This window comes from Triturus cristatus, chromosome 6 (assembly GCF_964204655.1).
Source record: "Triturus cristatus chromosome 6, aTriCri1.1, whole genome shotgun sequence".
NCBI classification, from domain to species: Eukaryota; Metazoa; Chordata; class Amphibia; order Caudata; family Salamandridae; genus Triturus; species Triturus cristatus.
The window spans coordinates 1,844,898,766-1,844,922,540 of NC_140589.1; the positions used below are offsets into that span (position 1 = coordinate 1,844,898,766).

Sequence of the window (23,775 nt, forward strand, 5' to 3'; positions counted from 1 at the left end):
TACCTGTTAGACCAGGTTGCTGCTATGCAGATCTGTTGTATATGCACACCAGCAAAGAGGGCTGTTGAAGAGGAAACTGCTCTCATAGAGTGAGCTTTCACTATTGAAGATAGTGGTTTGCCTGCTTGCACAACTGTATAGCTGATAAGATCATCGTGCTATAGTTTGTTTAGTAACAGGATATCCCTTTCTGATGTTTCCATATGCCACAAACAGCTGATCAGATTTGCGAAAGTTTGTGGTCTTCTGCAAACTGAATTTTATACACCTCTTTAGATCCAAGGTGTGTAAAGATCTTTCTGCTGGTTTTTGCGGATTTGGGCAAAAAGTTTTCAATATGACTGATTCATTTAAATGAAAATCGGATGGGGCTTAGTGATGAAGGTAGGATTGGTACAAAGTGTAACAGAGTGCCTTGTGAATTGAAGGAAAGGATGACAAATACTGAAAGTTTGAATATCGCTTACTCGTCTAGCTGAAGTAAGAGCCAACAAAAGAGACGATTTCCATGTGATATATTTGAGGTCCACTCTATGAATGGGCTCAAATGGTCCTTTCATAAGTTGTGCCAACACAATGTTGAGATGCCAATGCGTCGGTGGACGCATTATTGGTGGGAACATTCTAAACAAGCCTTTTACAAATTGTATCATACTTCTTGATGACCAAAGTGACTTTGACCCATTATGTTGCCGAAATCTGGATATTGCAGCGAGGAAAACCTTAATGGACGAATGGGAGAGACCAGACCTAGCCAGCTGCAGGAAAAAAGGTAGTAACTGCTCTGGTGGAGAGTGGATAGGATGTACTTCAGAGCTTGCACACCAATGGCAGAATCTCTTTCATTTAAGCTTGTAAGTTTTGATAGTGGACAAAGCTCTAGCATTCTGTCAGGAATCCCCTCCCGCACATGGATTCCCTCCCACGATGCCACTTCCGTGAACCTGGTGTGCTTGGAGGAGAGCGGACTACAACTCCCAGAATGCCCTCTGGCAACAATTGCCTTATGCAACTCAAGAGTTCTGGTTACATAACACCAAGGGAAACGCCTACTTTTCATGTTATGCAACTCAAGAGTTCTGGTTGCATAACACCAAGGGGAACGCCTAGTTTTCATGTTATGCAACTCAAGAGTTCTGGTTACATAACACCCAGGGTAACGCCTAGTTTTCATGTTATGCAACTCAAGAGTCATGGTTATACAACGCCGAGAGTACTACTTAAGGAGAAGATCACTGGGACTCGGCGTCGGATATTCTGATCTTTGCCGGAATACCTGGTTGAGGTACACGGACCCGTTGGTGAGTTGAGCGGCGGAAGGAACATTCTAAGGAGCGGAGGAGAGGTGCTGGCGTGTGCTTCCTGCCCGTGTCCTGTCCCGTTCTGAGAGCCGTATTCAACGTCATTGGGCACAAGTCCCGTTGGTAGAGCCGCAGCTCCCAACGGCCTGACAATTTGGAGAAAACGAGGTTGGTGCGAGCCGAAGCTCCCAACCCTCGTTCCTTGGGTAAACACACGCTTAGAGCTAAGACGCTATCCAGGAGGTGTTTCCGCGTCTTAGCCATCGACACTCGTAGGAGAACTGGGATAGGTAGAGCAGCTGCTCCCATCCATTCTCTGCGCCACCTTGGGTATCATCACTTAAACCCGGATACAAGAGACGCACACTAGGAGGTGTTCCCAGCGTCTTTGTGTTGTGGCAGTTCTCTGGGGGATACTGGTAGAGCGGCTGTTCCCAGGTGGTAGAGAGCCCGGCCGGGTAACTCCCACGTGCCCCCCGTAGATTCCACAACCTTGGAACTACCCTTCACAGCGGTCGAGTGGCATTGTCGGCCACTGCTTAGCACTGTGCCCTCCGTTGGAGCATACCGGGTCCGGTGTGCATGCGGAGGACGGTTAGACGAGCTGTGAATGGGTATCGTACTTTAACTGGTGATTCCAGTACCGGTATTCTTTGTTGTCTGTAGTTGTTTATCTGTTTATTAAATCATCCTTAAACCTCCATTTCTCTGGTCCGTCGTCTGTTTGTCCCAACCCCGAGAAAGCCAGGACGTTACACATTCGCAAGGACCTCCCGACAGTCAGCAGAGATAGCTAGATCGGCAAACTCGTAGTGTTCATGAGCCAAGGCGACAACAGAAGAGATGTTGAGTCTGGATGGCACTTGGCTGTGATTTGTCATTAACAAGTTCGGTGTTGGACGCAACAGAATGGGTTTGCACTCCGATAGGAGGAGAAACTCTGTGAACCAGAACTGGCAAGGCCACCTGGGTGCTATGAGTAGTATTCAGCAAGGTTCCTTCCTCATCCTACGGAGCACCCTTGGAATGAAAGAAATCTGAGAAAAAGCGTAAGTATAAATCTTTGACCAATTTATCAAAAACGCATTCCTGGACGATCCCTGTTGGGGTAGCCAGCTGGCAAAGAATCGGCATTTGGGGTTCTGACTGGTCACAAATAGGTCTAACTTCTGTTCACCCCTTGATAGAAAGAGGCGATCTTAAGTGGGCTGGTGGAGTTCCCACTCTTAGTTTGCCGAGATTGACCTGCTCAGGAAATCTGCCAGGATATTGGCCACTCCTGGAGCATGTTCTGCTGTTAATATTATCTGGTGCTGAATTGAGCAATCCCAAATTTGCTGGGCTTGCATAGATGCAAAAAGAACAATTGATGGACAGAATGCAAAACAATGTCATACATTCACCCCAGTACAGAGATCTGGGCCTAAATCCATTGTTTTTTTGCTCACTATGCCATACAAGTTTGGATCCAGCCATATGCAAATCAGTCTTGAGCCTGCGCCTAATGGGAACAGTCCAGCCCGAACTGCCAAGCCAGGTCCTCCCTGGACTGAAAACAAGCATCCTAGGACCGGTTTCAGGGTTTCACCCCTCATCAGCCAGGAAAGCTTGACTCCAGTGGCATGGAGAGCACAGGACCCACGTCCGGGCATACCCTTCCCACTCGGGGTGACAAATGCAAAAAGAATAATTGATGGACAGAATGCAGAACAATGTCATACCTTCACCCCAGTACAGAGATCAGGGCCTAAATCCATAATTTTTTTGCTCACCATGCCATACCACTTTGGACCCAGTCATATGCAAATCAGTCTCGACCCTGCGCCCAATGGGAACAGTCCAGCCCGAACTGCCAGGCCAGGTCCTCCCTGGACAGGAAAAAAGCATCCTAGGACCGGTTTCAGGGTTTCACCCTCATCAGCCAGGATAGCTCGACTCCAGTGGCATGGAGAGCATAGAGTAATCGATCTTGCCCCTCCTTGTTTGTTTAAATAGTGCATGCTTGTTGAATTGTCTGTCCGAATTAAAACTGATGCCCCCGGGACTTTTGAGAGCAAGGACTTCAGGGCCAGGAAAATTGTCTCCGGTAGAGACCTGAACGTTGACTCTATCTTAGATAACATTGTAGGAGAAGTAGAGGGCACAGAACAAACCTTGTGAGAGGCAGATCCTTTTTAGATGAGGAGGGCTGGTCATCCGATTTTAAAGAATGATTATGTTTCTTCAGCACCTTAACAGCCTTGGGAGACACCAACTCCACCTCACTTGTCCTCTTTTTTGAAGCGGTAGTTTTGAGGGAAGAATCACTATACTCACCAGACAGAGGATTGTCTTTGGTCTTCAACTTCTGTAGCCACAGAAGGAGACGTCCCTCTCTATCGCTCAACGTTTTTTGAGAGAAGGTTCTGCAGATCTTAGTCTCTCACCTGATGGTCCGGGTGAAGGCAGTAAAGAACAAGTTACTTACCTTCGGTAACGCTTTTTCTGGTGGATACAGTATCTGCCTGTGGATTCCTCACCTTGTGAATATCCCCTGCGCCAGCATTCCCCTGAACCTTTTTTCCCCAGCACTCCACGCCGACGTGGACGACGTCATAATGCATCGGCTCCGCTCGCGACTCCGTATGACGTCACCGGAGCCATAAGAGAACCACGTCGGCGTGATGACGTCAGTTCCACCCATTTTTTCGGTGCCTCCGAGGCGAACAGGTGGACCAACGACAGACTCAAAGTATACACAGTATACAATATACAACCACATATACATAGTATACAAAGAAAAGGAATGCTAAATAACCAAGCATTTCCTACAAATGTACAAGAAAGCATAAGAACAATTCAAACAAGACCTCTTTCACGGTATACAAAGGTGGACAACGGGGAGGCGGGTGGGCCAGTGAGAAATCCACAAGCAGATACTGTATCCACCAGAAAAGGCGTTACCAAAGGTAAGTAACTTGTTCTTCTGATGGATACATTTGCCAGTGGATTCCTCACCTTGTGAATAGATTCCCACAGCAGTCCCCACTCCCGGAGGAGGGTGTCCACCTTCCTATACCAGAAAGTCTTGCAAGACAGAGCGCGCAAAGTGGCCCTACCTCCTCATCTCAGAGTCCAAGCAATAATGCTTTGCAAAAGTATGGAGGGAGGCCCAAGTCGTGGCCTTACAAAAATCTGCCACAGGAACACCCCGGGCCAAAGCAGATGTAGATGATTTAGCTCTAGTTGAATGAGCTCTAATACCCTCAGGAGGAGTCTTACCAGCCAGGGCGTAGCAGATCTTGATGGTAAGGATAATCCATCTCGACAAAGTGCGCTTGTGCACCGCTCTTCCTTTCGAATGACCAACATAGCCAACGAAGAGCTGATCATCCCGACAAAAGTCTTTCGTTCTGTCCAAATAAAAACTCACAGCCCTCTTTGGATCCAGGCGATGGAGTCTTTCCTCATCTTTGGAGGGATGAGGAGGTGGATAAAAAACAGGGAGAGTAATAGACTTCCCCAAATGAAACGGAGTAACAACTTTTGGCAGGAAACCAGCCCTGGTCCTGAGAACCATCCTTTCAGCATGTAATGTAAGAAAAGGGGGTGTAGAACTAAGAGCCTGAAGCTCACTCACCCTCCTTGCCGAGGTTATGGCTACAAGAAAGACCACCTTAAAGGACAACAGCCTCAAAGGACAGCTATGAAGAAGCTCAAATGGGGACCCCATCAGAAAAGTTAAGACAAGATTGAGGTCCCACTGTGGCATTACAAAGGGAGTGGGAGGAAACATGTTTGTAAGGCCCTTGATAAACCTCAGTACAACCTGAGATTTAAACAGCGACGGTTGATCAGGAAGGCATAGAAAAGCCGATAAGGCCGAAAGATAGCCTTGACCGTGGCCACAGTCAGCCCACGAGGAATCAAGGGTATGGGAGGAAACGTGTAAAGGAGTTGCGAGCCCCAACTCAACTGAAACGCGTCCCCCAACGCTCACTGCATCGGAAACTGGAGACTGCAGAATGACGGGCAGTGCGCGTATTCGTGGGTGGCGAACAGGTCCACCCGAGGAGTTCCCCACGTCCGAAAGACATGACGAACCACTTCCGGATGGAGCCTCCACTCGTGATCGGCGGAGAACTGCCGACTGAGACTGTCCGCACGTACGTTCAGCACCCCGGCCAGATGATTTGCCATCAGACAAATCTGATGGTCCTGAGCCCAGGACCATAGACGTAAGGCCTCTCTGCATAGACAAAGAGACCCCACTCCTCCCTGCTTGTTGACATACCACATTGCGGTAGTGTTGTCTGTCAGGACTTGAATCGACTGACCGCGAAGGGAAGGGAGGAAGGCCTTGAGCGCCAAACGAATCGCCCGCAATTCCAGAAGGTTGATGTGAAGCAACCTTTCCTCCGGAGACCAAAGACCCCTGATCTCCAGATCCCCCAGATGAGCACCCCACCCTAAGGTAGAGGCATCCGTTATCACCGTGGCCACCGATGGAGGTAGATGGAAGGGCTTTCCTTGAGACAGATTGCCCTCCACGCTCCACCAAGATAGATCCGCTGCAGCTTCTCTGGAGATCCTGATCGACTCCCTGAGATCTCCGTTGTGCTGATACCACTGCTTGCGGAGGCACCACTGGAGCGCCCTCATGTGCCAGCGTGCATGGCTGACCAACAGAATGCAGGAAGCGAACAGACCGAGCAGGCGAAGGACCTTCAGAACTGGAACAACCGCTCCATTGTGGAATAAAGGGACCATCTCCTGAATGTATCCAGGCCACTAGCCTCCTGCATCCCCTCAAACTCATCAGAGGATGTGTCCATTTCACCTTCCTCTACCTCCACTCTATACCTTCCTTCTTCCAATAACCTTTGGGCCTCCCTTCTTGATCAAATCCGCGGAGCCAGCGTCGTCTGCGTCGTAAGCGGCGTCGGTGGAGCCAGAGGTGTCGGAGTCGGCGGCGCCAGAGGCAACGGCGTCGAGGAAGGCTCCGAAGAAGGTATATCCTGGCGAAGCCGAGATGGTTCCCCAGACGGCGCCGGAAACTGCCACGAAGGCGCCATTGGCAGAAAGGGCATAAAGGGGGCCTGAGCGTAATGCTGCGGCACCCCTAACGTATCCGCCATAAGACCCACGGGACCAGTCAGTGCACCGGATGGGAAGGCAGCCCGATTAAAGATTCCATACATGGCATTTAAAAAATGCAAAGAATCAGTACCAGGAGCCGGGAACTGTGGATAATGTGCCGAACCTGTATCCTTCTGCGGAGTACCTGGCAGCGGCGCCGCAGTGTCCTCCACCGGAGCCGCAGAATCCTCAGTCCCTGGAGGAGGCTCTTCCCTTTGTTCCTGACTACCATTAGAACCAGGCGACTCCACTGGAACCGGAGTCGACGCTGGTGACGGCGCCGGTGACTGCGCTGGAGTCTGCTTCAGCGAAGGAGATCCTCCCGGAGACTTAGAAGGAGAAGGTGACAAGTCCTTACTTCGACGTCGTCGAGGCGAAGCCGATCTCGATCTCCTGTTCTTTGAGGACCGACGTCCAGAAGAATGTTTCGTATATTTATGGTGTTTCTTCGACTTCGATGACCTCGAAGTCGACGACTCCGGCCTAGACCTCTCCTTCTTTCTCCCTCTCTTCTCCTTTCCGATCTGGGCCATAAAAAGCTTAGCCTTCCTCTCCTTCAATGCCATCGGATTCATCCTCCTACAGCATACACAATCTTCAACATCGTGGTCAGACGAAAGGCACCACAAGCAATCCTCATCGGGGTCCGTCATCGACATATGGCCCCCACATTCGCTGCAGGGCTTAAAGCCCGACTTCCTCGTCGAAGACATTACAGATTTTACGAACAGTAACACCTAACAACTACAAAGTAGCAGGAGAGTACTGGAAAAACCGTTGCGCGTCGTCGGCGCGGAAAAAAGGGAACTGACGTCATCACGCCGACGTGGTTCTCTTATGGCTCCGGTGACGTCATACGGAGTCGCGAGCGGAGCCGATGCATTATGACGTCGTCCACGTCGGCGTGGAGTGCTGGGGAAAAAAAGTTCAGCAGAATGCTGGCGCAGGGGATATTCACAAGGTGAGGAATCTACTGGCAGATGTATCCATCAGAATACACTTCTTGTGGAGATCATCTGAGTGAAGTCTGAGTAACCCATAAAAGTCACAATGTCTAAAAAGAGACTTTTTAGTAGAAGACATGCTGATCTGATGAAGAAAAAACTATTCAGTAGGCCAAAAGAGAAAGAACTGAGTAAAGGTCAGGAAGACTCCCTTCACACGATGTGCAGTATCTGAGAGCCTGGATCCTCTGTGGACAGGGTTCTAGAGGGTGCTATCGCCTGATTGGCTGGAATTCGGACCATTCCTAATGAATAAGTCGAGATATTAAAGTGAATGTTTTTTCTCTATTATCTTTAATGTAAAGTCATTGCTTACTGCATTTAATATACCGTGGGGCTCCCACTTAGACGGCGAGGAATGATTCAAGCATGTGAATCTATGAAAGATACCCCAATACTGGAAAAGTGCAATTTAGATCTCGACCATGAAAAATGCCGAGCCTAGCGGTTGGTCCAGGTTCAACCTATGAACATCTTGGCTTTGCATTGCTTGTTGGTCCTAGGAAGCAGCTGCAGCACTGATTGCGCGATCTGGAAACATGGCTGGGACCCAAGCACCATAGAGTGTCCTCATGCGGGTCTGTACCAGACGTGCTTTCACAGGTGCGACAGGGCTTTAACTGAGTTTTTATGGGGGTGCCATCTCCAACACTGTTCAACATAAATTACTGTAACAAATCATTTACACAAATCATTAATAGAGAGAAAGATCTTTTTGAAGGTAGAAGTTGCTTTTTATGATTTTAAACTGTTACAATACTAGTCACAAAATGCCCTTTTATCATCTAGTGTGCAAGAAGGAAATGAAGAGACTTGGCAAAAATGACAACACCTCTGTAGGCAGCAAGAAACCTAAGATACTGCTCCTTAAGGGCTGACATTTTGTTTTTAACTGAACTATATCTTTTGTAGATCACTTTCTAATCCAATGCTTTTAGTTAATCCTACATGGTTCATTGTAAAACTCTGCTCTGTGACTCAAGGAGACAGTGTTACATTCTTGGAAGCCTTCTATGCTTCAATTTGTGGCTTATATATATTTGTATTTACACTACCTTGTCACAGGCGTAGGCAGTTATACAGCCATCGCAAAGTCAAGGTTATTCTTTTTGAATTTCACCACAAACTGTATTTGGAAGCAGTTAGTCGTAAGAAATTTGTGTTTCAGAAAACCAAAATGTTCTACAGCACATAGTATGTCTCTCCTACCTTGTAATATTTGACAGCAATCTCCGGCCGCTGGGCACGAAGTAAGAATGCCTCTGCCTTCTGGAACTCCTTCTGATCAAAAGAAAAGCGGGCTTGACCCACAAGTACATCAGCTACACTGTCAGGGTCATGGGCTTCGGCCACGCGTTGGGCTGCATCCCAGTCCTGGTTATGGACGTACCTGCCTCAAATCCAGAGAGAAAGAGAGTGAATGCATTTAAATGAAAGTGGCAAGCTAGCCTGGAGGGAGATGGGTAGGATGTGAAAAGAGAGAAGTAAAGAAGGAGTGAAAAAGTAAAGGTGAGGAAGGTAGACAACATAGTTGTGAAAAATAGACCAAGAAAAACAGCGGAAAAATGAGACTTTTTAAGATGAAGAAATAGCGAAGGAGCTGCAAAACAAAGTTGAAAAAAATATGTTGAAAAAGGAAAGAGACAGAAAATTATTGAAAGAAACACGGGCGCACAAGCCCAAAAAGGATAGGGAGGACTAGAGAAAAGGTAAGAACAATAAGACATTTAGAAAATTAAACAAGGTAAACAGATGAAGGAAAACTGGGAGGAAGAGAAACTGGAAAAAGAGGTACTGAGAAACAGCGGCAGCAACATAAAAAGGTAACTGACAGAGAGCATTACAAGATGGATCAATAAAATAAGTTCAAAAGGACATACAATAAAATGCATTACGTTCCTGTAACTGTAGCTCTCCAATTAATATCTTTCATAGATTCATATGTTTAAATCTTCTCTTCTTCGAAGTGGGAGCCTCTGCGACATACTGAGTAGTTTAGAAAATTTCCCATAGAAATACCTATAAAGTGGTGAATGTTTAGTATCCACTGAACAGAAATTGAAAAGACCCGAATTTTGGATGATGAGGTGGAAGGGCCATGATTTCCAATCCTCTCAGAGGAGATTTTTAGGCGCATGTGATGCAGAGTCATGATAACATTAGCAACAGGTGAGCCCAAGGAGGGGAGGAGGTAGGGCAGCGTGTGAATACTCAAACAATACTAATGCGGGAGACCTGCAGTTACAGGTAAGTAACCAAAGGCCTGATTTAAAGTTTGGTGGACGGAGCGCTCTATCACAAACGTGATGGGATACCCGGTCCACCAAACCATAAGTCCACTCTCCTCATTTAGAGACAGGCAAAACTTAGTCTTTCTTTCAGTGGAGCTCTAATTGGCTCCACAGACAGAAAACTTCCTTTGACAGCCCGACAAAGTAAAGGCTGTCTGAGGATGTGCATTACACTCCTCACCCAGGAAAAGGTGTAATGTTATTTTTTCTGTCTGTCACCGCCTGGCGGTGAAGGACAGAAAACAAATTAACCCAACATTCTGGGAGAAAACTCTCAGGTTGTAGGGATTACATTCTGTTCTTCAGAAGCAAACTAGGCCTTTGAGAGTTTGTTTCTGAAAAACTTTAGAAAAGTTTAATGAGTGGTCATAAAAACAGAAGTGGTCATCCACTAAAATCTGTGCCCTGAAATGAAGAGCTGTCACAGTCCGTTCATTGTACAGAGATCACCGCTGGGCCTGTAGTCAGCGCTAAACCTGGAGGACGGTAGTCCCTCAGAGTGGTGAAGGTAATGTCCTCTACCACCCTGTACTCGTCTGTCAAACCCTGAATCCGGCTGTAATGTTCTTCTCCAAGATTGGATACTTAATAGATTCAATCATTTGAATAAGAGTAGCAAACAGTACAAATCACGTTTAATCAAAGTTAGGTGGGAATGAAGGCTCATTTGACCAAGAGAGGCTATGAAGAACAGCTTATCCAACAGCCAATTTTTTCACTCGTTCCTATGTCTAAGCAATAGTATAAATGTATGCCAGTTTTTCAAAGTTGCAGTCCTGCAGATGTTGATTATTGTTTTTCTTTTTTTAGTTTTATATAGCGTGAACTAGAACTGAAGATATCAGGTATCAGAGCCCTTTACATGAGCACCAGTTTTGTTACAAATGGACACATTCATTTTCGTTAGGCACGGGGAGATTAAGTGATTTGCCCAGAATCACAGGATGTTGAGCATCGTTGCCAAGAATCGAACCTGGTTCCCCAGCTTCGAGGTCGACCGCTCTAGCCGTATGGCTACATCCTCTCCCCAGTACTCCTTGACAGAAATTATTGCTACATCAATTCATCTTGCAATTCCTGGTTTTGTTTGAGGGCTACTTTTGCTTGGGTGGCCAATAGAGATGAATATCAGCTCAGAGTTTCTGAAGTGCTTAGTCTTGGATAGGTAAAGTTTCAAAACATCTACCCGCATTTAGAGTATATAGGGCTCCCTAAGCACAATTTTATGAGGCTGGGAAGAAAGACTTCAGAATACCAGGCTAATTTAAGTGGAATTCTATCAGCACTTTCTGCAAGAAGGATTGATTTATACGCAAGATACAGAGGGCCTGATTTGGATCTCGGTGGACGGGTTATTCCATCACAACTGTGATGGATATCCCGTCCTCTGAAATATAAATTGTTCGGAAAGTAGGATCTGCTTTCATGGATACCCCCACTTTTTGCTGGTGTCATTCTGTATTCTGACTAGTCTGACTGGGATCCTGCTAATCAGGACCCCAGTCACTGTGCTTCCTCCCTAAATTGGACTCTGGTAAGTACGTTGGTACCTTCCTAATTTGCTACTGGTGTACCTTTCTATGTCCTTAGTATATGATACTAAGGTACCCAGGGCATAGATACACCAGGGGTCTTCCATAGGCTGCAGCATGTATTATGCCACCCATGAAAGACCACTCAAAGTGTGACTACAGGCTTGCCATTGCAGCCTGTGTGAGCTGGTGCTAGCACCACTCACCACAGATATAAATTCCCTTATATCTGAGGTCACTGCACTTAAAACCTATAATTCACCCCTAAGGTAGGCCTTTCACTCCTGAAGGCTGGGTGCTAGGTTATAAGTGTGAGGGTGCCCTGTATGAGCAGGCCACCCCCTATAAACCCAGGAGTCGATTCTCCAGGCTTTGTAAGTGTGGTCTGCTTTTTATACATATAGTGGACATCAAGTCAATTACAAGATGTCTAACTATATATTGGCTGCACCGAAACTGGTCATGTTTGGTATCAAACATGTTGGAATCCTACCCCAACACCGATTCCACTGTTGGATGTAGGATCTCATGTACTGGGGGGGTCCCCTGGGGAGCACACCTGTATTCTCGGTACCAGCCTTCTAGGGTCAAACAGCAAGCTTGTGCTGCTGCTAACCACAGACACACTTCTGCACTCCTGTGGCTGAACTGAGCTCGAGCAGAGTAAGGTAGAACAATTGGTTTCCTGTCACAGAGAGGTGTGACCACCTCCTAGACAGGACTTAGTGTATTGGGATGGGTGGGGGTGCTTGCGAGCGCCACCAGACTACTTTGAAGGCCACACTTAGTGCCCTCCTTGCATACTCCAGTTGAAACCAGTTCAGGGAGCCGTTGGCTCCTGCTCTGGTGCAAAACTGGACAAAGAACTCTCCTGCATCTTCTGTCATCAGTGGTCATTGTCTTCCGTGCCTCCTGGTCACTCCTGAGTGGCATTGACTCTGTCCCCTCTGGTTGTAGGTACTTCTCTTCAAAAATCCATCCTTGTATTCCACTGGACTCTTTCACCTTCTTCGCCAGTGGCATTTTCACTGAAGTTCTCCATTGTGGTCTGCGGCTGTTTCCGACGTCATTTCGCACCTATGCACCCGGCTTCACTGGTGTAGGTATCCACGGTATCCACGGGTGGGGTGACCGTCCAACCTTTCATCTTCCAAAGGGTTTCTTCGGGGTCCTCTGGGAAGGGTCCTCCTTCTTGAAAACTGCAACCGCGACTTTCCCATTGACAGGCATTGAGTACACTGCTGTGTTTCCATTCTGTACACAGCCGCATGGGGTTCCTAGGTACTTACCTTGGGTGGTTCCTTGAGTCACCAGCTCTTCTAAGTCTTCTGGATCAGGTCACAACTTCGGTCTTAGTTGACATTCCACTTTATTATTACATGGTTAGGTCTCCCAATGGAGACTACTGTGTATTTGTGCTACTTACCTGATCTCCTTTTAAAATATTGTGTGTATTGAGTTGATATCTCCGGGTAGGAGATATACCAATGTGTTAGTGAGTGTGAATAACAAATATAACTGTTTTTATAACTACACTGTGTGTTTCTTTTTTGTTTAACCTACACTACATGATTAATTCCGGTAAAACAAGCTGCTTAACAGTCCTTCCGGACTAAGCCTGAAGGCTGCTCGCCACAGCTTCCACTTAGAGAGCTTTCTATGGTTGTCTAAGACCACTAAAATCACCCTATGGGTTGTCTGGATTAGTGCAGGGTGCTTCACTTAAATAAGAGTGGACCATATACTAAGCCTGCCTCCTACATAAATCCCATAGGATATTAAGAGATTTGTATTTTTGGAGGAGGAGCCTAGCGCGCAACCAAGATGGCCGCGTAGGTGCGAGGCTCCCGAGGACCTCCGCGACCTCCTACGACTATCCTGAACTTATCCTGTCCCAGATGAGGGGACTGTGTTGGTGAGCCTGAGCTGAGGTGGCACCCGTTTTCCGCTTCCAAATCGGACCTCGGACACCGGCTTGAGCACCGATCGAGGTTTGCGGCCTTCTCCTAGCCGAACCCCGGATTTGCGCTGTGAGGCGATCCAGTGACAAAGTGAACAACAGCGGCGGGCAGGGCTTGGTGGCTCGCGTACCCCGCACTTTCACTTTCGCTTTCGCACCCCCCTTGCTGTCTCTGCGAGGTTGGGTCGCGGGGCTTTGTGTGCTGGTGTGGCCTCGCTGGGAGACCCTGCCTGCCCGCCGGCTGTGATCCACCCCGCAGATCTGAGGTGGCCCCCCCCGGAGCCCGTGGACCGGCTTGCCTGCCCTTCACGGCGTGGCTGGTGCGACCGGGAGACTGGGACCATGGCCACGAAACAAGATGGTGACCGGGCAAAGATAAAATCGACCCGGCGTGGCGCAGTCCCTCAGTCCAACAGCATGGACCGCTATACCCTCCAGAAGGGATCTCCCGAGGTGCCACGCAGGTCCCCTGAGGGCCCTACTGATGCCCCCGATCTGCCCACGGATCTGACTCTGCGGGATGTCATGGGCGCCATCGCCGAGATGAAGGCCTCGGTGGGCCAGCGTTTCGATACACTGGCGCAGAAGATCGACTCGGTCCTCGTGGATGTTGGCCTGGTAAGGGCCGATCTTTCCAAAACCAACGACCGAGTCGATTCTTTGGCCCACACCGCATCGGGCCTTACGACAGATGTGGCGGCCCTACAAACGGAGGTGCGCCGGCTTAGTCAGGCGAGTGCGCTGATGGATCGCCGCTTGGCGGACTCCGAGAGTCGGGCCCGGAGGAACAACATCCGTATCATCGGGGTGCCTGAGGGACGTGAGGAGGCGGCGGCGGACCTCTTCGTGGAAGACCTGATTGTTACCCATCTCCAGCCACGGGGGCTGAGTAAATTCTTTGCTGTGGAGAGGGCCCACAGGGTTCCCGGGGGAAGGCCTAAGGTCGGAGCCCCTCCGAGACCTCTCATTGCCCGGATTTTCAATTTTCGGGACAGAGACGCTATCCTGCAATCCTCCAGACTGCAGGGACCGATTAGACTTGAAAATATGGACGTTAATTTTTATCCTGATTTCACCCCAGCGGTCCAGAAGCAGAGACTGAGCTTCCTCGGTGTCAAACGCCGTCTTCGGGACCTAAACCTCAAATACGCCATGCTTTTCCCAGCTAAGCTGCGAGTGGAGGTGGATGGTCGCACGCACTTTTTTGATCGTCCCGAAGCGGCCGGGGACTGGCTGGATACTCTGTCTGGGGATCGGGATCGGGGGGGCGGGGGGGGGAGCGGTGGGGGGAGAGGGCTCGCCGGATCAGGACTGAGGGACTAATATTAGGCCTCGCTCGGGACAAAAATGATGCCACTTTTGACCATGCGTCTGTTCGTGTAAGTTCCCCTCCTATGGAGGTTGTGTGGGGTCTCTTGGGGGTTCTCCCTCCTCCTCTGGGGGTCTAGTTAGTTTAACTATCTATGGGGCGACAGGCACACTGCACGTTGGGGGGGCTGTTTGGGCTCATGCAGGGGTGCAGGGAGGGGGGAGTTCTGTTGGGGTGGGTGGGCAGGGATGGGGTGTTGTTCGTTTTTATCACAAGGCAAACTTATTTTTGTGTTGGTTCTAAGGTGCTCTCGGGGGGACGAATGATGGTTTCTGTGTATGATGGGGGGTAGGGAATTAACTTTGTTGTCTTGGAACGTTAATGGACTGGGGGACAGGATCAAACGAGGTGTGGTCCTGCAGTTTTTGAAGCGACTCTCGCCCGATGTAGTCTTTCTGCAGGAGACACACCTTATTGGCAATTCCTTCTGTGCCATGAATCGGCGTGGCTACCGCCTCGTGGCCCACTCGGGCTTCACGTCAGGCTCAAGGGGTGTGGGTATCATGGTAAAGAACTCGCTCCCGTTAGAAATTGATGAGGTGCTCCACGATGATAGGGGACGTTACACTGTCTTGGTGGGGAGAATGGAGGGCAAAGTGGTTGTCTTTGTGTCAGTATACGTCCCACCGGGGCTGCAGTCGACCACCTTTGCAGACCTGGGGCGCCTCCTCCTTGGCCTTCCGGGGGGGCTTCTGGTGGTGGGGGGGGATTTCAATGCGGTGGTTTCTGGGACTGTGGATAGTCACCCCCCTAGGGACCTCCCCCGGGCACAGGCGTGGCTATCCGGCCTCTTGGATACACTGGGATTGGTGGACTGCTGGCGCTTAAAACATCCCACGCAGCTGCAGTACACTTTCCACTCCGGGGCCCATGGTAGTCTCTCACGGCTTGATTATGTCCTTGTCCCGGCGGCCTATGTCGGGAGGGTGGGGGAGGTGCGCCATTTGGCACGGGGTATCTCGGACCACTCCCCGCTCCTGTTACATTTCGATGTCTTTCCGAGGGGCGAGGGTAGGGTAGTCCCAATCAATTCCTGGTACCTGCGCGACCCCACCATTCGCGCTGACTTGATTAAATCCCTCCAGCGATATTTTGATGAGAATGTGGGGTCAGTGCCTTCGGCTATCTCCCTGTGGGAGGCCTTCAAGACAGTACTCAGAGGGGAGGCCCTATCCCTTATTTCCCACGCCCGGAGGCGCGAGCGGGAGGAGGTGACCCGGGTGGAGGCTGAAATAGCCGAGTTGGAGGGTAATCTAGAAGGTGGGGTGACGGATGCTGCACTACATGTCCTCCAACTCAAGCAAGCGGCCTATAGGGCCCTCGTCACGGAGGCGGCCAGGGGCCTTAGTAGAGAGCAACAGGGGCGACTGTATGATGTGGGTGATAAGGCTGGTAAACTGATAGCGTGGTTGGATAAAAAGGAGTGAGCGAATCGTGTGGTCCCGCTGATTGAGAAAACGGATGGTGAGTGTGTAACTGAGCCAGAAGAAATTGTCTCCTGTTTCGCGGATTATTTCCGCGAGGTGTATTCCCCGGTCTCTTCCTGCTCTGAAGAGGATTCCCGTGCCCTGCTCAGGGATATCGCGCTGCCGTCCCTTTCCGGGGAGGACAGGGTGTCGCTGGACGCCGCTCCCACCTCCGACGAAATCGCCCTCGCCATACGCTCGGTCGCTTCTGGCAAGGCCATGGGCCCGAATGGTATCCCTATTGAGTTGTATAAGTTGCGACCGGATACAATGGCGCCCCACCTCCGCGCAATGTTCCTGGCGGCCCACTCGCTGGGCTCCCTCCCGCTTGACCAGCGTCTGGCTACAATCGTGGTGATCCACAAGGAAGGGAGACCTCGGGACCGGGTTACTTCCTATCGGCCTATCTCGCTACTGAATGCGGAGCCCAAAATTCTCGCCAAGGTACTGGCCAATCGGCTGGTCGGTGTGGTGGGCGATCTGGTTCATCAGGACCAGTCCGGCTTTATTCCCCATCGCAACACAGCCCTTAACCTGCGGCGTTTGCATGGGGTGCTCGCACGCGTCCCATTTATACGGGAACCGGCCATTTTGGCGTCCTTGGACGCCACCATGGCGTTTGATACGCTTGAGTGGCCATACATCTGGGCGATGCTTGCGAAGTTTGGATTTGGCCCAGGATTCATCAGTTGTGTCAAATTGTTGTATTCCGGCCCATTGGCGCAGGTGGTGGTGAACGGAAGAGTATCGGCCCCGTTCGAGCTGGGCCGGGGCACGCGACAGGGCTGTCCCTTATCGCTGCTCCTTTTTGCGCTTGCCTTGGAGCCCCTGGCGGAGTGGCTGCGGTGGGAGCCTTCCATCCGTGGTCTCCGCTGGACCCCCGAGTATGAGGACCGCGTATCCCTATACGCTGATGACATACTTCTGTACCTAGCCTCCCCACGTAAATCACTTATAGTACTGGTTGATGTTTTACATTCATTTGGTCGTAACTCCGGTCTTGTCATCAACTGGGCTAAATCGTGCGTGTATGTTCTCTCTGGGGAGGCTCCTATTCTCCCGCGGGGCTGTCCGATCCAGATCGCCCCGCAGGGATTTCGGTACCTGGGTGTCTTCATTACTCTGGACCCGGAGGCCCGGTATGAACGGAACCTGCTTCCCCCCCTCCAGCGCCTGCAGGTAGATGTCGCACGCTGGCGGCGCCTGCCGCTTTCGCCGCTCGGCCGGGCGGCATTGTTCAAGATGATGTCTCTGCCGCGTTTCCTCTACGCTTTGCAGAACACTATGGACTTAGTCCCGGCGCGCTACTTCCGTGAGGTGGAGAGTCTGCAACGCCGCCTGTTCTGGGACGGGAGGCCGCGTATTGCCCTGGCGAAGTTGACGCTCCCATGGTATGACGGGGGGATTGCCCTCCCGGATATTAAACGGTACTATTGGGCCTCCCAGCTAGCTGCAATTAACCATGGCCTATACGGGCCCGCCTTAAACCCGGCATTCGAAATGGACAAGATGCTCCTGCCAGGTGGCGACTACAATCGAGCGCTCTATTCTAGCGCGCCCGACGCTCGTCTGACGGGCCCCACGCGTGTCATGGTGCAAGTGTGGCACGCGGCCAATGCAGCTATGGGGTGGAAGGACCGTTTGACCCGGGCGTCACCACTATACGCGTCTGAGCGGTTGGGCTCCCTGTGGACCTCTAAGGGCTTTGAGAAGTGGGACATAATAGGCATCAGTAAAGTGGGGGATCTCTGGACGAGGGGAGGATTTAAAACGTTCGATATGCTGCAGACGGAATTTCAGTTGCAGGGCAGTGAATACTTTCGGTATTTGCAGGTCCGTCATGCGCTGGGCTCCGTCTTTTCGGACGTTGCCTCCATCCCGGAATATTCCCCCCTGGAGGATAGAATGCTGGATGGGCACGTCCCGGACAGCATGATCTCACTGATATACAAAAAGCTGATCAACGACCGCTCAGGCCTGTTGACTGCCCTTCGTGCGGCTTGGGTTGCCGACGGGCTGGAGTTGGACGACGAGGACTGGACCTCCGCGGTGGCCTCCCCGAAGGAGGTGGCCATACCGGCTCGCCTTCGCTTCGTCCAGCTCAAGATACTCCACCGGGTCTACATGACGGGGCCAAAGCTTCTGCGTATGGGCTATGCTGGAGATGGGTTGTGTAAGCGTGGGTGTGGTGCTTTGGGGACCTTTCTGCATATTTTGTGGGAGTGCCCGGAGGTGGAAGGGTTCTGGCGTGGTGTACATGAGGTGCTGCGACTGGTTACGCATGTGGCGCTGTTGCCTGAAGCGAGGAGATGCCTGTTGAATGTGTGGGAACCGACTGATTACTCGGCGCCGCAGACGTGGTGGGTGACTCTGGGATATATGATAGCCAAGCGTGATATTGCTCAACTGTGGGGATCCCAGAGGCCCCCGACGGTCTCGGCCTGGAAAGAACACATGGACTGGTGCATGTTTCGAGAAAAAGTGGTGTATGTGGCGAGGGGTAAGCCTGGGACATGGGTGAAAGTATGGGGCCCCTGGAACGCCTACCGTGGGGGTATCTGTGTACCACCGTTGCTGCCTGATACCTCGCCAGCCCCGTCCCCTTAGCCGACTCATTCCCCCGATGCCGGGCATTGGGTTCCCCCAGTCCTCGCTCTGCTCTCTTCCCCCTCTTTAGACTCCTGTGGATAGTTGGGATCCCCCCTCTAGGGGAGCACGTGCTGCTATTTCCGATTGTGGGTTGCCTTGTGGGTGTGGTTTTCTTGTTGTTCTTAATTTAAAATGAAACCGTATAGTGGGGTCTGGCTGATGTGGCTTTTGACGTTGTTACCTCCTGAGCATGCTCCTCCGCGACACCACGTGTTCCATAAATGTATGTCGTATGTTCCTGTCATTGCTAGCGGCCGGCCGGAAGGTTGTAGGCCCATACTTGTATACTCTTGAGACTTGTAATAAACGGTTTCAAAAAAAAAAAAAAAAAAAAAATAGAGATTTGTATTTCGTTGGACGGGATATCCGTCACCTTTGTGACGGAGTAACCCATCTGATCTAAATCAGACCCTTAGTCTGACAGATTTCAAAGACTGATTTTTGATGGTTAACGCCTCTAATTCTGCTGGTAAACAAAAGAGCCAGAAGTAATACTGTTTTCCAAGCAATGTACTTTAATTCCCCCTAATGGATGCGTTTGAAACCCTTCAATAAATGAGAGCGCACAACTCCCAGGGCACTGGTAGCTTTCTGCCTAGAGGATACTTCCTGAATAAGCCTCTCATAAATCCCTTAACGACTCTGTAGGAGAACGGAACAAACTGGAGTGCTGGAGACGGCCGACAGATTAACTTTGATGGATCTATGGAGAAGGCTGGAATCAGCTAACTATAGAAGCTGTGGGCACACTTGACAGGGTAAAGAGTGCACTGGATGACCTTCCTTAAAAGCACAACAAATACTGAAACACTTTGTTAATATGTTATATTTGTGGTTGGTGTTCTAGTCTGGACAAGGATCTTTCTACTGTTCTCTGGCGTAGCTAATATTGTGAGCTCCTGGTGCTCACAAACCATGCTGTCAAAGTTGACCCTGGGGCCAGATGACGTAATCCGCCTTTTTGGTGTGACTTGTGGAATGGAGTCTTGCCTAAGTAAATTGAGGCACTGTCGAAAGGCTCAGAAAGTCTGATTAGCAATAATGTCTTGACAAGGTTGGGGCTACGAGAATAATGGTGCCACGTTCTTGTTTGACTTTGGCGACTGTCCGTGGAATGCGAGGAGACAACTGAAATGTGACAGCAAACACTATGTTATCAAAAAAATATCACACCTCGTCCATGACTGTCAGTCTGCTGACAAAGTACCAGCATTTCTTATTCTCTCGCATCGTGAGCCAACAGTTTGCAACTGGGAAGTTCACAATTATGAAATACTGATTACAGAACCATATGGTTCAGCTCTTATTTGTGGAATTCTTCTCCTAGCCTGCTGAGCTAGTTTGCCCACTTGTTTGTGACCCCTGGAAAATGCTCCAATTGTATAATGATGACATTACCATTTGCCTATGACCAGAGTTCCTGAGGCTCTGGTGGAAGTGCTAGGGACTTGATACCTCGGTCTGTTGTAATATATGAGTGTGGTGCTGTCTGTCCGTAAATCAAAAAAGGGGGGAGATAGAGACCAGGATACAGAGAACTCAGCCTCCTTTACTCAGTCTAACAACCAAGAAGAGTCCCTCTATGCAACATGGGCTATCTTTCCACTGTTCTTAATAGTTTTAGCAAAAAAGAAAGTGTTCTTAAAATAACCCTCACCCACCAAGTTGTCCCATGGTGGCATGCTTCATCATAGGATTCTTCCCATCCCGCAGTGGGATGAGGCGTGCTGCGACTGATGAAGGCTTTGGAGCACTTTATAAGTTGAATACTATAAAGCAGTAGATGGTATATGAGTGGGAGGGTCTGCTTTAGGGTTAAAAAATACCTGGCTAAGTAGGGACTAAATATTTATTCAATCCTCTTGCTGGTATTGTTAAAGGAGAGGCACACATCCATGTCTGTGTATCTCACGGTCAGCGGTCTTATACCATCTATTGCTTTATAGTATTCAACTTATAAAGTGCTCCCACGTCTTCGTCGGTCACAGTACGCTCCGGTGCAGGAGGATATCATCCCAGACAGGGACATGTACTTGTGGACTGTCATACTGTGAAGCTGTTGAGATTGATTTCTAGTCATTTGTGGATAGATGGCACGCTTTTCTGAAAGGCATCTTCTTTCCCACACGTGAATGCTGAGAACCGAATCCTGGTTGCCATCGTTAGGGAAGTTTTTGCTGCATTGGTTTAAAACCTAGGCTTTTAAAATGGTCAAGGTAAGCAGAAGTAGACACCATTGCTTCTCTTCTGCTGCTGGCTCTGATGAGCCAATCATCCATATACTGGCACACATGGAGGCCCCATCCTCTGCTGCCACTGGTACCAGGTACTCTGTAAAATTATGGTGTGCAGATTTCAGGCCAAAGAGAAGAACACAGAATTGGCAATGTCAACTACTACTTTCTGTGATTTGAGTTGTGAAAATACGCATCTTAAAGATCAAGCAACATCATACGGTCTCAGTTCTGAAGCAAGTGGATTATGCTTTGAAGGGTTACCTAGCGAAACAACTTTTCTGAGGTATTTATTACGGGCACCTCTGATTCAAAGGGTGGCTATTCTCCAGACTTCTTCCTAACGTTGTGTTGGGACTTGGTTGGGAAAGGGTTTGAGGGTCCCTGTCTGCACCATGGAAAGAATTTCTGCCTTTAGAAGTGTAAAATGTTGATGCATTTCCTGTGTGGGCAGGGTTACAGGTGTTTTTTTTTATTGAACTCCAAAAGTGTGCCAATACTGCATTATATCCACACCCACTTGTATATGGTGATTGAAGACCACTCTTAAAGAAAGGCAACAATTTTTCCCCAACACAGGTGGAGTGGGCGTACTTGATAGACAGTGCTGGTATGAAGTCGCTGTTGTTTGAATGGTTTCCTCCTCTTTTCTTAATATCTTTTTTTTTTTTTTTAATTTTTTATTGAGAATTCATGTTACATTATATCAATACAATATGAATACATTTTAACTAAATAAGGAAGCTGAATGAGATATAAGCAGATTACAGAAATAGCAAGGAAATATGGATAAAGCAAGAACAAGGCATGTAGAAATCGGTTGACAAATTACATTTCTAGTATCTAATTGAGATTGGAGGTTGTGAATCATAAAATGGTGTGGCATAAATATGATATTAACATTGAAATGCATATGATAAACATAATGCCAGCTGCCACAATAAAAAGAAGAAAAAGAAGAAAGAGAGGGAAGGTATAGCTAATGAAGGTATAAATATTAGAGTATAAACGTAGCCATATTCTGAAGATCAGTAAGGTTACAACATTCTACTAGTGCGCCAAGCAGCCACTGGTGCCCAAATCTTCAACCCCAATTCTCTTAATTTTTTTCCCTTATGTTGATACAGAGCCCCCTCCACATTATGTATACCCAGAAATCTGGATAGCCACATTTGAAAGGTTGGGGCCTGTGTATCTTTCCAAGCTGCTGAGATTAAGATTCTAAGTACAGCAGTAGAGATAAAAATTAGGGCTTCAGTCTCAATATTTAATTTCAATTGACTTTGACATCCAATAATCATTAGTGTTGGAGACAAGGTTATCTGGGCATCCAGCAGTCCTGACCAGAATGATTCAATCTCTATTTTAATTGATTCTAGTTTCTCGCACTTGTAGAACATGTGAATAATGTCGGCTGGGCCTTTACAGCATCTGGGACAGTTGCTATCCTCCCGCTTGCCCCAATCATGAAGTTTAGAGGGGGTGTAATAAAGATTGAATAATGTTTTGAAGTGTTGAGCTTTTAAATTGGAGGAGCGTAGAAATCTTCTATCCAATTCAAGAGCTCTATCCAGGTCGATATCCGGATCTTCCAGCTTTGCAGCCCAGGCTGCCTCGGTTTTACCGATATCGTCCTGGGATTCCTGCAAAAACAACCTGTACACACCATTGATTCTAGGATCGCCAACCTTCAAATAATCCAATAGCTTACACCTCTCCCTTAAGACGATTCGGGGCCTTATTTATCTGATAGTACTGACCACCTGAGCATATTTATAATCTTGTATACCCTGAAGGGAGTGCCTTAGTCTTAATTCTTCCAAAGTTCTACACTCATCTCTAAGAATTACTTGCCCCAGTGTCAGGATACCTTTTCCTGCCCAGTGTCTCCAGGACCCATCGTTGCTTAGATTGGGAAAGAGGCCAGAATTCCAGAGTGGGTATGGTGATTATATTTGGGGATTGAAAATACTTTCTGAGTCGAGGCCCAGACCCCCCATATTCCTTCGAGTATCTTAAGTCTCGACTTGCTATAATATTTCCTTTCAGTTCTTCTTAGTAGAACACCAGTAGCCTCACTGCCGAGTAGTAATTCAAAGATAGATGGGATCGCGTCTTGTCCTCTCGGGAGGTTTGAGCTTCTTCCCACTGGTTCAAATAAGATAGCCATCTGTGTAAGAAGACAGGACCAATTATAGTATCTAACATTTGGCATTCCCAGACCACCCCTTTCCTGAGGTAGTGACATATGTTTTAAAGATCTTCTGACCTTACCATATTGCCACAGGAAATTCATAAAGTTAGATTCTATTTCCTTAATGATTTTCCCCTCTATTTTAAAGGGGATCGACCGAAATTTGTATAACACCTTGGGGAGCATAGTCATTTTGATTACATTGACGCGGCCAATTATTGAGAGTTGTAGTGTGTCTATTCTTTTCAAATTCTCCTTCATGGATTCCATGAGAGGGATGAAATTGTCTCTAATTATTAACTCCGGCTGTGCGTTGATCGTTATCCCCAAATAAACCACAGAGTCAACAAATCTGGCGTCTAGCTTATTTATGTTCTTGGAGCAGAGTACCTGTGTCTTGTCCACATTTAGACGATAGCCGGATTGTTCGCCAAACTTGCTCGTGGTATCCACTACTTCACGCATAGCTGTTTTGGGATCACTAGTAATGACAGCAAGATCATCTGCATATGCCAAAATTTTTGTTTGAAATCCATTTGTAACTACCGGTCTAATTGCTGTGTTGTTGATTATTTGGCGTATTAGGGGGTCGATGTATAGTGCGAATAATATGGGTGAGCATGGACAACCCTGCCTTGTCCCCCTCGTAATAAAGAT

The 23,775-nt window shown here is 48.7% G+C and overlaps 1 protein-coding gene across 2 annotated transcripts in view; it reads right to left on the bottom strand.

The window, feature by feature from the left end:
- Positions 1 to 23,775, bottom strand: part of IFT172 (intraflagellar transport 172) — a 1,173,227-nt gene that overhangs the window by 321,933 nt on the left and 827,519 nt on the right. For both annotated transcript variants that reach the window (XM_085613308.1, XM_085613307.1), the window contains one exon: positions 8,633 to 8,813. In XM_085613308.1, coding sequence (XP_085469434.1) covers positions 8,633 to 8,813 — 181 coding nt within the window. The remainder of the gene's footprint in view (positions 1 to 8,632; positions 8,814 to 23,775) is intronic.